Raw genomic sequence first — 15,554 nt, 5'->3', positions numbered from 1 at the left:
TGAAGAAAGGTCTGTGGCTGTTTGGATAATGAACTCCTCAAAACTCTAAAAAGAAGAGAGTAAAAATAGAAGAAAAAAAAAAGAAAAAAGTCATTTATGTGTACATCATCATCTATACTTCAGAAATACCTACTGCAATAAAGCCCTAATCTTGTGGATAAAAATCAGGTTTTAAAAACTTCAGCAATAATCAAAAGATTTGCACCTTGCCCTTCAGATTGAATTGACACCAAAAAGTAATTGTGTATTTGTATAAATCAGAAAAAAAAAAACCCACCAGCATCAAAATTGATTTGTTTCTAATGAGTAAAGGTCAACACATCAGCTGTATAAATGTTTGGTAATCTAAAGACTCACCTAACTCAAATGCATGAAGCAAAAATACCATACCTGAAAAAGATATTTCAATGTCTAGTTAAAGCTCTGAAAGTAATTACTTTGTTCTACATATGAGACCCAAAATAGGAATCCACAGACTTAAACACCTCTAGATAACCAACACTCTGGGGCAGACCCTCAACCTCTGCAACTTCAACTTCCAGCTCCACTGATGTGAATAAATGTATGATAAGTGGTGTGAGTTGAATGCTCATCCCAATATCTTTTCCTAGTGTCTGTGTAGCCCTTTCAGGTGTATGCATTCTTCCTCTTTGATCTCATCCAAATATATTCCAGAAGTGAAAGTGCAGAGCATGAGAACTGGAATTGTATTGCACTAGAAAAAATATTTTTATCCTTCAGCCATCTGTTACTAAAAATGTAAATAATGTAATCTTGGACATTCAGCTGTTCTCAATATTCTTCCTTGCCACAACACAGCAATTCCATTAAACATTTACCTTTACCAGTAATCAGTATTTTTAAAGTGTTACATTCGTGGCCCTAGAAATGTATTCTGCTGCTTTGGTTTTAAACCAGTTGGGACTGCCCCAAAATAAAACTCGATTTTAAGAAATAAGGCATTCCCCAAAATATAAATGGTGGAAACTGGGTTTGGGAGAGTCAAAGAAACTCAATGGTAATTCATACATATGCACATCTGATTAACTTTGGAATGGAGGAGAAAAAGAGAGGTTCAATGACTGTTCTTTGCAAAAAGATCCATAAATACAACCAGAAGAGAATTTGATTAAAACAGGTAAAACATTTTTCCATCAATGCTCTTCCCAAACAAAATTCAAGTCCTTCAGCAAATCTGACTCAACACAATCTAGACACATTTCATGCATTTCACACTGAACAATGTGACAAGGTGAAATCGTTGCCAGAAGATGAAGAGCTGTGCAGGCCATCACCAACCACAAAAACAAACATCTGCTCATCTGATAAGACGACGGTGACACAGTGCTTCTGACAAGAAAATGTTAGCATTCCTGAGGACTATACAGCATATGCATTTGGGGTCTTCAGAGACAAATTAATGTTGTTTTCTGTACTGCTCTACCCACTGGATGACATGGGAAGTTGATAGATGTATCATAACAAGCAAACCATACTCCACTTTGCATCACAAATACAATTTTTATATGCATTTTCCTATAATTTTTCAAGCTTTCGTGTAGGGAAGAAAACAAAATTCCTGGAGAATCATTGTTCAGTCCTCCCCTATCAAATATTAACAAGGTGAATTGTCCCAGTGGGTGATTATAAGCAAGTAGCAATTTGTAAATACAAGAGACTCATGCCCTATGCATGCATAAGATGAAAGGAAATATCCATCTTGCTTGAGAATCTCACTGATGACACTTGTTTGACAAGAATGCCATGGGAAGGTTTAAAAATAGTGCATGCAAGTCCAGCTTATTTTAGGTGTCCTGGCAGTTACAGACCCTTTTGCTTTCCATCTCATCTCTTCAAATGCTTCTTACCTGCTGTCCTCATTGCCTGCATCTTTTCAAGCTACCTCCTGCCACTCTTTTTTAACAATAATTCCTTTTGAGCTCCTAGCAAGCTTTCATCCCTGCTCCTCTCTGGCAATAAGTTTTCTTCACACTACCTCCATCTTGTTGCTGCCCTGTTCTCCTTTTACAGCCTTTCCTCTTCTGTTCACTCACCCTGTGTGTTCCTTCCATGTACTTCCATTTCTACTGCCTGCTGTTCACCACATCTCTGCATCCTTCACCACCCCCTTCCACAGGGCTCCCTTCCCAAGTGCCTGGGTGCCACCAGGAGAAGCAGAGAGAGCAGAGGAGGAGCAGCCTCTGCTTTCAGCATTCTTTAGCTCTCTAGAAGCAAAGAGTTTTCCAGAGTGGCTTAGTATTTATTATTATAGGTTTCTGATTGCCATCAGAATTCACCCAAACTTAGTGAAAGTTTTCCAAAAGATTGGTCCTTTGATCCTCTTTCTATTGTCTCTCACCTTCTCCTTTAAAACTTTTTATTCTGATCCTACAGCAGTCTTCTTTGTTTGTTTTTTTTTAACTTTGCTTTGTTCAAAACACTCTGTCCAACCTACCCCAAACATATCCTTTCTTCTGAATCAGAGTTATGCTATGACACACTTGTGTCTCCCCCTCATCCCCTTTCAGCACAATCACTTATGGAAGTCTAAAACCAATTAAGGTGTCAAACACAGGAGATCTAAAGATAGTAAGGAATTCATCTAGAAGGAATATAGAGATCATCTAAACACTAATAATTTACTGGACTTCAGTAATTTAAGATGTAAATCCAATGGTAGCAACACAGTGTCCAGGATGCTTCTATAGTCCTCAAAACGAGACATATTCAATAATATTATGAGTGGTTTAGTAAAGTGTTGTGAAAGATGGGACAAAACCTTATTCTGATGCAACTTCATGTGAATTTTTACATGCTGTTACAATATCTAAATGTGTCAGTGTAGAACAACAGTCAAAACAATTCCATTTTGTAGGAAATCAGATAAACTAGAGTAGTAATTATTTAAAAAAAAAAACAACTTTAAACCAGCAACATTAGAAGAGAGATCAGAGGTGTTTATGTCTATTATTTCCACTAAAACACTGGAAGCTTTTGTTTAGGGAACCTGCCCATTAAATTCTAGTTGCATCAAAAGAAGTCCATGTCACGTATTGTGTGTACACACTCATACATAGTTACAGAATATACGAGCACAAAACATTAACACACCAACAGCATCCAACAACTCCCCAAACAAATGACACACATCAGCATGCTGGCACACTTGGTGGCAAACCCTTTTCTTGCTGGGTAGACTTTATCATGGAAGAGATGCAGAATAGCCACTGGTTCCAACTCCTATAATCATCCAACAACACTCCATTACCACAAAGAGTTCAGAACTTATGCTTTGAGTTCACTTAACTAAAGCAATCATAGAAAAATCTTACCATTCTTACTATGTGTCCAAGCAGTTTTCTTCGAGCATTACACTCTTCAGGCTTGAGCACAACCATTACAAATATCTCCACCTAGAATGCTTTCATAAATAAAATTACCATAGCTGTGTGGGTCTGCTGCCCTAAAACCTATACAGGGGAACTTACAAAGTATACTTACAATGGGAACAGAGGAGTTACAGGCAGTATTACAAAGAGTTAGTGCATCCTGTTCAGAGTCCTACATATGGGACAAATTTTGACCTCTGTTACATTAAGAACCCCATTCAATGACACCGTATCTCAAGAGTTGCCTAGTGATCAAAGTTTGGACTTTGGATCATAGTTTTTGGTATTAACAGAGCTAATTCCTTCTTCTTTAAATACACTAACTATAAAAATTAAAAAAAAAAATGATAAGCAAGCTAAATTGGTCAGTGAGTACAGGGAGCATGCAGAGACTCCCTCTGTTTTGCAGGATTCAGGATTATCCCTTCATACCCTGTTGCTGTGATTTTTACAGATGCTTGTCTTTTCTGCAGCTCATACAATAGGTACACAGCACCCACCTTTTCTTTGCAAAGGCATTAACTCAGAGACTTTCCTGCTATGCCTTAACAGAAAACTGTATTTCCAATTTGTTTGCACTTTAACCTATGTTAAAGCATGATAACATTCAGCAAGAAAAAATACATAGATTATAGACTACTAACAAGTTAGTAGTGCAAGTGCATTGTCTTCAAACTTTTGAGCTCAGCAATGTTCTCTTTCAATGATCTTTGAAGCAAGTACTGATTAGAAGACCTAATCATATCTACCAGCATAGTAAGCACCTATTTTTCATTCTATTTATTTTTCCTTCTATTTATTTTGAAGAAAGACTTCAGTCCTGTTTTCTTGTTCAGCTCAGCTGAATAGCCCAAACCCAACGAAGCATTTGAACCCACTGCTTAATTTGAAATAAGTGCCTAAGTTTAAATTAGTCCACAAGTGAAGTGACATGAGTAGGTCTCCTCACCTGCTTGTCTGGAGCAGCCCTAGAACACCAACCCTTTGCAGAAGAAATCCTCTAGGAATACTCGAGCTTCCCACCCACATCACTCATGTGCACGTCTGTCAGGCATGGACTGCCCCTATCTGCTGCAGTGGCTGCTTGACACAGTTCCATTCCAGTGAGGAACTTGTCACTTGTCACCTCCTTGTCACTTCAACCTCAGGGCTAAAAGGATGGGAGTGTTGGATGCATTTGTGTGCATGATTTCAAACACTTCAGAACTCATCTTGATGAGAACGTATTTTTAATTAATAATTTCTTAGCTAATATAGATCCCATTTTGCTGATCTCTAATAAACTTGGCACTTCTTTTTTTTTTTTAATAAATCAGTAGTGTCACAAATCCATCATTCAAATATTTCAGTGCACTGAATCTTCAAAATCGCTCTTACACTGTTAGAATACCTATTTGCCAGAAAAAGACTCCAGGAATGTTTTATATTATAAAGTGGCATGAAGAAAATATCACTATGTGCATCTAATTAAATAATACAGTATTTACATACCTTAAGACAGAGAGAATAGAGTAAGAAACGAGGATAAAAATCTACTCAGTTGATAACATTGACAATAAGTAAGGCTCTCCAATGTAGGCAGAAAACAGCTGCTTTATCACTAGCAATTTACACATCAATTTACAGCTTAATAGCTACAGGGAAAAACAGAAGAAAACATGAAAAATTTACCTCTGTAACCGTAGTTTTGCCACAATTTTTATTATTATAAATGCAGAATTCAATGAGGCAGTGCAAACACTTGGGTGTCATTCCCACGTTTCTCACTGCTTTGAAAAGAACCCTTGATATTACTTACCTTTGCTGAGTTTTTATTTCCTATGCAGTGGTGAAGGGATTTGTGGGAGAGAGAGGAACACAGAAGCTTTAGACTGGCAACTGTTATGATTTATCATTCTTCCTAATGCATTAGACAAACCTCAAATGAAATTCAAACTCTGAGTTAGAGCTCAAACTGAGGGAGAACAGCAGCTACTGGTTTTATCTATCTTCTTTATTTTTTAAAATGGTGTGGTCACCATCTCCTTCTGAAGTCCATAAAAATGGGTCAAAATATTATCAAGTCCTAATCCTATTTCCCACACCATAAATCTTTTCTGCTAGTGCATTCTACAAGAAGAGAAGGAAAACGGATGTTAGTTTTCAGTCAATGAAGAAAATCAGTCACTAATCAAACAGAGCTAACAGAGCACAGGTTGAGCACTATGTGTTCAGGCACATTTCACTTCAGTTTTCTGGGAGAAGAAGTCCTCTTGAACACCAGCTTTCCAGGTCTATTTGCACTGTGTTGTGCTGTGGCAGGCAAGGCATTCGCTGTGTACGTGGAAAAATTAACATTAATATTCCAGCTATGCCAATTCCATCTCTAAACAAGATCTAGCTTCTTAGCAGTGCACAAGAAAATTCCTTTAAACGTGCTCTCAATTGACTTATTACTTGAACAATGGCAAATTGCTGGGCTTACCATAGCAGTACAAACTCTAAATACATTTAGTATTCTGCTAACCACAGGTTCTTCTGCCTGCCTCAGGCATTGGAGGTCTGTGTCTCCTCCTGGTGTTTACAAGTTTCTTCATACTAGACAATGACCAACTTCTCCACCACTTCAAATCATGGAAACTACAATTACTGTTCGTCTTCCACATGATTTTACCATATCAAATAAAAAGTTCATCTTGAGGAATCAAATAACAAAACCAAGTCAATACATATATCCTCCTTACTATTTGTCACCTCTGTGATACCACTCACTTCTGTGCCAATCATTTTCTCCCAGGCTTAAAAAATAATGTCATTAAAAAACCTCACAGGATAGAAGAACAGACAAAAGGGGAAAAAAGATTGCCTCAGAAATATTTAATAGACTATAAAAGTAGAGCAAGAGTGTAAAAGAATGGGAACAGATCAGTTGCAACACATATAAGACCTTCAACAGGGCAGACTTTTTGAGCAACAGAACAAAGAAACTTCTTGATTCAGCACAGTGTGTTCATTTGTCTTCCACAGAAACCGATCTGTCTGTCACCACAACTGCTTTACACTTTTATCTGAGTTCAAACTACAAACGTTTGACTCCCTTCATTTCATGAGATTTGGCTCAAAAACCCTTGAGGCAAGATTCCTAAGTTTTCCTTTGAAGAGAGAAGAGTTAAACCAATGAAGAATATGCAGTATTAGAACAGTGATCTCCTAAGCAGTCCGATTCTTCTGATGGAACACCCTGAAGCACGAGTGTTGGGTAAGTTTTCTCCAGAGCTGCACAAGGGAACCAGCTGGAAAAAACGGGCAGCACAGGAAAGAAAAATTTTTTTATCTTCTTGCCTCCTGTGCAACTCATTAAATCTGCACAAATAGCCAAATTTCTGCAGCCAGAACTGAGCATGCACTTGTGTCCTCCTCTCCCAAAGCAGGAAAACACCACCTTATACATTGAACTAAGGAGCAGCCTTCATGCTTGAAAAAAAAAGTATGTGTAGAGTGAAAAATTACCTGCATGCAAGAAATCATAGTAAGATTCTTCTCTCATTTAAGTTCCTCTTAAAATAGACTTAAATGAATTTTATGTGATGTGCACTTTATTTGTTCATTCCACAGATAAGAGGCAGAATTAACACAGACAGAGGTCAGATTTGGAGTCAAGATCTATTAAGAGTCATTCTGTCTTTCAAGGTAAAACATAAAAACGTTATTTTAACTTACTACTACCTAAAGAAATACATACCCAAACCTTCTGATTCAAACAGGCAGGTATCATCCACGCCTACATCTCTGCACCAGGATAAGAAATTTGCTGTGTTGTCCCGTGCAAAAAAAGACCCTGAAGGAGCATTGGCTTTGCATGGAATCTTCCGAACTGGTAAAGTCTGAAAAACAGAAAATTCTCTATTTAGATGAATTGTGTTTAGATAAATTTTGCATAGATGGGGGACTCTCACCACTGTATTGCCTTGGCCATTAAAGAATTCCAAGCAAAGCAGTGTGAGAAGGGAATTTAACAGCACCAAGTTCTCAACCACAAGATCTTTCCAAAAAGCATCATTATAGTCCACGCAACGTGAAGCTGAGAGCTGAACCAACATGAGTTCCTTCTTAGGAATATTAGCAACTACAGTCTTGGGATTTACTGTTTGGTCCAGTTCAATGAATTTAAAAAAAAAAAAATAAAAAATTCATAAAGACAGACTTTAAACTGAACTTTGCACAATTAAGGGTGAAGTAGTTTCACTTCTGAGTTAGGAGGGAATTAGAGCAAATAAATAAGTCTGTCTCCATCCTGACAACACACAGAAGCCCCCTGTGCATGACACAGAAATGTAAATTTAGCAGCTCCAAGGTCGAGGTCTAGCTAACACAGGCTCTCACTGCACCAAAGTAGTTCCATTTGCATGATTTTGATATCAGAGAGGATGCAACTGATACAGCATCAATATCTGAACCAGAGTAATTACCACAGCAATCATTTTGCTCATAATGGTACCTTTATTGAGACATATACAAAGAAGATTGTAGCACTTAGTTCTCACTTAACATTTCTTTCCATCAAATAAAAAGTAACTGTAATTCATGGTAAAATGCTTGTTCCTAGGTCTGCTTCCAAATATCTGTCCTTAACAGTCCAAAAAAAAAAATAATAATTATCAGAAATGTGGAGAGGGAAAAACAAAAAAAAAGACACAGGAGTAGGCTTCTCTTTAAATAGCTTTTAGAAGCATAATAATGTCAGTATTTAAAGACAGCATAGAAGGAATTTATATACTATATTAGACACATAATGATGTAATGGCAGAGTACCTCTACATGAACAGAGCTACTCACCATTATTTACCCAACCAACCAAATAAACTGCAAATAAAACAACTGAGGGATAAACACCATTCTACTTATTTTATTGATACGTCAGTGGGAACTTGCAAATTGTCTCAGATATATAAACATGTCTTACAGATCTATGTATTTAGACCTCTTCCTCAAATCACCATCTAACTGTCATTCCCCCATGATTCTTACTCCAATTATATGATTTACACTTCCTTGCTTGTCAAGAATTATGCCTACGGTTCAAAATATTTGCAAGGAGATAAAAATACTTTTCTATAAGGTATTACAAAACACTGACCAGTTTTAAATGATATTTTAAAGAAAAATCCAAGTAAACCTTGTGTCACAGACACCCTATTGCCTCCTAGACCATCCTGGAACAAGGGAGGGGAAGGAGGAAGAAAGCAGGGAAGTAAAAACAGTTATTCGCTAATCCAGAAAAAATAAAAAACTATGAAACCTGAATTCTTTCAAGGGGCTCTAGATATGGAAAAACCTTACAGATCAGAGCACAGTGAAGTTTTTAAACGTTATCTTTACCCCCTTTCTGTTCTTCTGGGGGAAAGAAAAAAAAAAAAAAAGAGGGGAGAAATGCTCAGTTCCTCACAGAACAGAGATTTTCTTCTCAAAAAAAAAAACCCTAATAAAAAGCTGTTAGCACTAGGCACATTTCTAGACTAGCACCCTTTTCACATCACACTAATTTCTTCAAAGAAACAATGAATATCTGTATCCTGAGGCAAATTCTTATTATACTCTACAGACTGCTTCACACGTTGAATTTCATTTTGTTGACTCGGTCTTTATGAAGAAGTAATGTAGCATTTGTCTGTCTCTGTCTGCCCCTGTATCCTTTCCCAGGAGATTTTAATTGGACGAGTCTAATACCCTCAAAAGAGCACCCACTTCTTTTAAAAGGAGTCACATAAAAGTCTCTGGCAGCCTGTTGGAGGAAGGTCAACTAGTCCAGCCTGCATTCAGAGGAAAGCTGTCAAAACAAGACTTCTGTTTGATGATTTTCTACTAAATCTTACACAAAACATTTAAGAAACCTTTAAGAAGTTCCTTCTTCAAAATAATTTCCGAGAAGCCTAAGCTGGCCTTATGTCCTCTAGTCCAGAGGATGAACAGGCACTGAGGGCAGGGATGTTTGACTGGCACAAAGCAAGATGGGAAAGGGGTTGGAGAGCAGCAGTTGGGCTGTGCCATGAGGGAAAATAAACCAGGAGCCAAGGGTGACCCCAGTACAGGCAGTGGCAGCCCTCACTGGCAATGGTGCAGTCCTGACAGCAGCTATTGTGTGGATTTTAGTGTCTCAGTGGAATCAGTGCCTTCAGAAATACACAGTTGGTTTATAATTAACCCCAAACTGTCAGTAGATTCGAAGAGGTGCCATTTCACAGCACCATATCTTAATCTAGTCATAAAACATCCACTGTACCTACAAGACATTTGATTCTCACAGAATCAAATGACCAGCAGCTCTAAATTGGTTTAACAACATGACAAATCAAACAGAATGAACTTCTTTTCTGATATCGTCCCTGCTTGGACCAGGTTATCTGAAGTGGATGTTGAACCAACTGAGTAAATAGGTCAAGGGGACCAAACAAATTATATCTGGCACAACTGCACTCTTTAGAATTTTTGATTGATTATGTCCAATTTAAAGCACAAATCCTGGATTAACAGCACTGCGACAGGAAGAAGATTACAAGAAGCCAGCTCCAGTATTCCTGGCACTTGCAGACCTGTGCATAAGGTATTTCAGAGAGTTTGGAAAGGAAATAAGGCTACGTTTACATGTGAGAGCAGACCTGCAGTGTCAGATCATGTCACCTCCCGGTTCCCCCTTCAGTTCTCATCTCTGGATTTTCCAGTGTCTATGTGTTACTTTGCTCTCAGTCTTCCCTTTGCAGAAAACTAGTAAGTCTTCTCTGAGAAAAAAGCTGTTTCTAATGCCAAGAACAGCTCAGAAGGGGATTACAGGTGAATCATACTGGGTTTGTTTGCTTCCACTCACTTCTCCAACTCCAGATGATCCTATGCCTTTAAACTGCCACAACTCCTGATAAACAGCCTATATTCTTTCATGTCCTGCTAAGGGTATTAAACACTGTTCTGGAAGTCTGTGATAAACCACACTATTTCAGAACATCTGAACAACAACAACAAAAAAAGCCCTCAACCCAAGCCAAGCAACAACAACCAAAAATTACTGTGCTACAAGACCGGTGGCTGCCATCTGGCAATCAGAGCAGACCTGGACTCGGGATGGGCACAACCCATCTGCTCTCCTTGGCCCTGGGCCCACTGGGCACAGAGAAGCCCACAGCACTGGTCCAGGAGATCAGGAGCTGCTCCTTGGCCCAGACTCCTTCAGCAGTACACAGGCAGCTAGAAGTGAGGAGGTAGCCAGGAGAACATGCACTGCCTTTCTTTTGAGGAGCCATTGGGAAGGCCTTGCAGTGCCTGGCAGGAATGCAGAAACCCCTATTTTCCCTCTGGGTTACTGCTGCTCCCCAGTCCTAATAACACATTAATCCATCTGGTTCTAAATATTTTATATCTTCTGATTTAGGTATATCGCGATGACTGAATATAGAATTTCTTTCAAGAAGACCAATTCAGAACAGATGGTTTATGTGCCAGAAATCATCTGAAATTTCATGCACCTAACAGACTATCCACAAATTATGTTTCTATACCTTGACAACTAAGATAGACTTTAAACACAGCTGGTTCACTCAACTTCACTATGAAGTTTAGACATTCATGGAAATTGTAACATTTCTTTTACAATTATAAGGATTACAGTGTCTTTTAGAAGTATATTTTTGGTAGTAGGAGTGTGGTACAGAACACCACAGTTAACTAAGCAGATTTGTGATGTTCTCTAATTTTATAGTGACAGGAAAAATGTTTGGTTATCAGATGTCCTAAACAACTCAGAAGTGACAAACACTCAAATGTAAAAACAAGACATACCCTGGGACACATAAGGGAAAACCCCCTACATTATAGAAGGACAAAAAAAAAAAAGGCTTTAAGTAATTTTCTGGAGCAAATACTACACACATAAATGTCCATGGCATCACATGATCTCACTAAAATGCAGCACTCTAAATTTGGTCCCATTTCCCACAATATTAGGGTCTTGCTGAAGAGAACAGCAAAAAAACCCTACCCTCTTTTCTGTTCAATAATAGCACCACCAGGTTTATCATACAAATCACAGGGAAATACTCATATTTTCTTATCACCCAATGAATTTTCCTACCACCTTTTAAATAGAAGTCCACTCTTTTTTTTTAATATTTCCAAAACTGCCGCTGTAACGTCCAAATGAAAGCTCTTATTTAAGAAAGGCTTCGTGCACGAATACTTTTTACTGATTTGTATAAATGGCCTGACTATTTCAAAAGTGCTTTCTAACAGATCATTCTGAAGTAATTAGGTTTCCATATGGCAGAGCTGACTTTTGTTGACATAGTATAGTATAACCGCAGTTGCTTTGAAACAGCAGTGGCCGCAATTACTCCTATCAAATATCATGAAAACAATTCCCCAGTCACACTCCTTTTACAATCTTGTCTTGTTGACGTGCACGCATGTGGTTTAATGCAGGATGTGAAAGTGTGAGTGAAACATATGATGCAATCCTGGAAAAATGCTGTCAGGTTCACTTCTGAACCCAAGAGGGACTCTCTTACACTGATGCTCTGAAATCACACGGAAAAATGTATTTTCGCACTGCTTTTCTCAAAACAAGGGTTCACGAACACATTTTGGAAAAAACCCCGTTTATTTATAGAAGACTTAAGACTTGAGCCAGATTTTGAAGATTCCTAGTCGTATTTCCCCCTGTGAATAGATGATTTCACAACTTTTTGAACTGTCACTTATGCTTGAATAAAAAGAAAAAGCAATTTTGTCTGCTGTGAAAAAGGGTTACAGTCAGCTGGGTACTCACAGGAAAAATTTGCCTGTGTCTCCTGATGACCTACATTTACCAAAATGGGGAGGGAATTATGCTATGCAGTAGCTGACTGCAGGGGTGTCTCTTGTTTGGCCATTTAGTGTTACACATTTCCTACTGAAATGTGATTATATCAGCTAGATAGAACATGTACCTGGTTTGGAACTTCTTACAATTTTACCTTTAACTTAGCTCTATGGCCACTAGCAACTCCTTTTTCTTTTGCAATTCTTCCCTCATTTTGCTCAGGTATTCTTGGAAAAGCCCTCCTTCCCTTATAAAAATCTAAATTAGCTCTTTAGGATAGGGAATGCAAAAGAGCAGCTCTGCCACAATCTTCTCTGTAAAAGTTATTTTGCTCTGTCTTTTATTAATTTGTTAAACATAAGTGAACTGGGGCTCATTGCTACAGGAACTTACTCTTATTGAGCTGTTACAATTCTCCTCACTACAGAGTGACAATACCACTAGATCATCCTTTATTCAGTTGCTGTTCTTAACTCTTCAGGAACTCAAACATAAAATACTTCAGATCCCATTTATAAATCACAAAAGGGGTGTTTAGACACTTGTTTCAGCAAGGGAAAATTAAGTTTACCTGAGACCACTTTGCAGTTCCAAAGTCCAGGTTTTGGAAAGCACCATGAAGTATGAACTAAACATTAAATTAATGAAACTAGTATCTACAAGGTAAATAAACTACTCCTTAGCAAGGTGGGCCTAGTTTTGTTTTCTCCCTACCCCATTAAGTATGGAATACTTTTCAAATATAACAACTGGACCAACAGTGAAAAGAATGTGCTAAATGCATAGGCAAAATAGATAGAAGGAACTCTGAATTTGGAAATACATACATAGAATTTAAAAGCATTTCCCACTAGAAAAAGAAAAAAAAAAAGCTAAGAAAAGAAATATAAATCCTTCAGCCCTACTAAAGCTGAAAAATTAAAGTTAAAACCCAGGAAAACTAAAAATGGGAAAACTCAATATGGAAGTTTTGAAAACTTAGGAGACAGCAATAACAATTGCCAAACTTTTCAACAGACATGGAACTAGGAACAACTTTGTCATGACAAACTTCTAGATCAATGAAAAATAACATTGCACTTATAACAAAGAAAGCACCCTTAAGCAATTCACTTAACAAGTGGCAAAACATTGTCCTTTGGTGAAATACAGTCTTTACGTAGGCATATTAAGTCCTGTAGAAATATGTAATTTTAATGCAAGAACAGATTGGATTTCAAGTTTAAAGATCATGTGTTGACCAGATTTTTACCCTATGTAAACACTGCAGAGATCATCAAAAGCCAAAAATCACTCATTAGCAACTTCCTAGATTCTAAGAAAGCACTTGTGGATACTTTGGAATCCCTAGCAGATTTGTGATATGCCAATAAAAATAATTAACATGATCAAGGCTCTACATAAACATACAGACCACAATGTTCAAATAAATACAGAACTAAGTGAATGCTTTGCCATGAAAATAAGTGTCAAAGTAGAATACATTGTCTCACATGGCATTAGTTCTTAAGAGTGAGCATAGATGGAGAATAAGCTTAATTTAAAAACAATACAGTTTTAAAAGTTAAGAATTTTTTTCATGGCTTTGTTCTTCGTAGTGCTCTGTCCAAGACACACATTACTCATCACACAGCCAAAGACTGGTTATTTAAAAAAAATAGCAATTAATAGTTATGAAAAACTAATTTAAACAGAAACACTGCAACTTCCACTTCTAGCAGCACATCAGAAAGCCAAGGAATACAAGAGACAGTTCCATCCACACACAATGCACTGCACAACTGGGATCCCCAGCAAATAATGCCAGAAAGCAGCAATGCAGGAGCTTCATTCACCAGCTGAAGCACATTTGACTATTTGACTGATAAGTAATTTAAATGTGGTTTAGGGACACGTGCATTGTCAACATATGGTGACAAAAATCACGATGTCTGTCAAGAGTCAGGCCACCTCTCAGAGCCTGGATAACACAGAGACATCCACAACCAGGAATCTTGCACTGGAGAGCACAACTAAAGGAAGCTGATAAAAGAGAGCCCATCTAAACAAGATGCCAGACTCTGCTCCTGCCCACTCCGTTTGTGTAGCTGAGGACAGGATTAAGTCACTATAGTCCAAAGACTTGGGGACGTCTATAAATTGACTTTCAAAACTTCCAGACATCTAACTCTTAACATATCTATGCCTCCTGACAAGTTCATTTTTATTAATGCCTTCCAAAATCTTGAAGAAGCAGCTCACAAACTCCAGGCATGTACCCCCAAAAATTAAAAGCCACTGCTCCCACTCCTCTATGCGCTGAAATTGTAGCAGGTCAAATACAAAAATCAAAGGTGGATGGTTTTTTTTTTTCTTTTTTTCTAATGTTGTAACAGCATTAAAGAGAATGACTACAATTAAATATCACTAAAAGAGAGAGACTGCGATTTAAAAAGTTTTAAAACCTTACTAAGATTTTATAAACAGAAAATAAGAGAGAGACACTAAGCCATGGTAAAGACCTCCCTCCAGTGTTCCTGAAAACAGGGATTCAGCAGTTCATTCCCAGTCAATGAGTGTTCTGTACCTTTTCTTTAGATTGCTGGGTTTCAGAATTAATGTTTAATGGAGATTTTTAAAATTGGCATTTCATAATAGGCTTCTTCAATAATATTTGATTAGAACAGAATGGGGCAATTCTTGCAGTTGCTCTTTCAGAGGGCAATTACACCTTATCTTTGATAGATGAATCTGAGCTTTTCCCCATCACAATGTAAGAAGTCAGAGCTGAATCAGCCTAGAGTTTGTTGAAGAAGTTAAAGAATCCTAGTTTCTCTCATTTATACTGCAATTAAATGAGAAAAAAATAGGAGGATTGCATTTGTTTGTGGCATTGTCACATGCCAACTACATGAATAAGGAGCAATTTTTCCATGAGATATTAAAATATTTCCATGAGATAGAAATGGTCAGATCTGGGTGAATTTTCATAGGACATATTTTGGAAAGCATCTTATTAATCCACAATTATGTTTTATGAAACATCACAGTCTTAAAGGGGACACGATTCTCCGAAAATAAAGTATGAAAAATACCAGATTTTGGCAAAACCAACTAATTTCAGTCACAGAAACTTCAAAATCACGTTTCCCCCTTAATCATTCCAGAAGAACCCAAGCTAAGGACAAGGCTTCAAAACATTTCAGCCTGAAGGGTTGAAGTCCATCAAAACACATTACAGTTGTAATGCAAAATTTCATACTGAAAGACGTTTCCATAATTTCACCAAGGGCGTGGTCAAATAACCAAGATATTTCTTTGGTCTGTGGGATTAGAGTGGATAACCTTCCACTGGCAGTCTG

The 15,554-nt window shown here is 37.7% G+C and overlaps 1 protein-coding gene across 4 annotated transcripts in view; it reads right to left on the bottom strand.

Annotated features, from left to right (window-relative positions):
* GAS2 (growth arrest specific 2) overlaps positions 1–15,554 on the bottom strand; it is an 82,475-nt gene that overhangs the window by 41,092 nt on the left and 25,829 nt on the right. For 3 of the 4 annotated variants that reach the window (XM_051777229.1, XM_051777231.1, XM_051777230.1), the window contains exons 4-5: positions 7,111–7,252; positions 358–390 (exon numbers count right to left, since the gene is read on the bottom strand). In XM_051777229.1, the coding sequence (XP_051633189.1) occupies positions 358–390; positions 7,111–7,252 (175 nt within the window). The remainder of the gene's footprint in view (positions 1–357; positions 391–7,110; positions 7,253–15,554) is intronic. The other variant, XM_051777232.1, reaches the window with a different exon arrangement.

Source organism: Manacus candei, unplaced genomic scaffold, assembly GCF_025592945.1.
Source record: "Manacus candei isolate 608988 ecotype Guabito, Panama unplaced genomic scaffold, ASM2559294v1 h1tg000009l, whole genome shotgun sequence".
Lineage (NCBI taxonomy): Eukaryota > Metazoa > Chordata > Aves > Passeriformes > Pipridae > Manacus > Manacus candei.
Note: the sequence above shows the minus strand (reverse complement) of the source record. Positions and strands in the feature narration are given on the sequence as shown.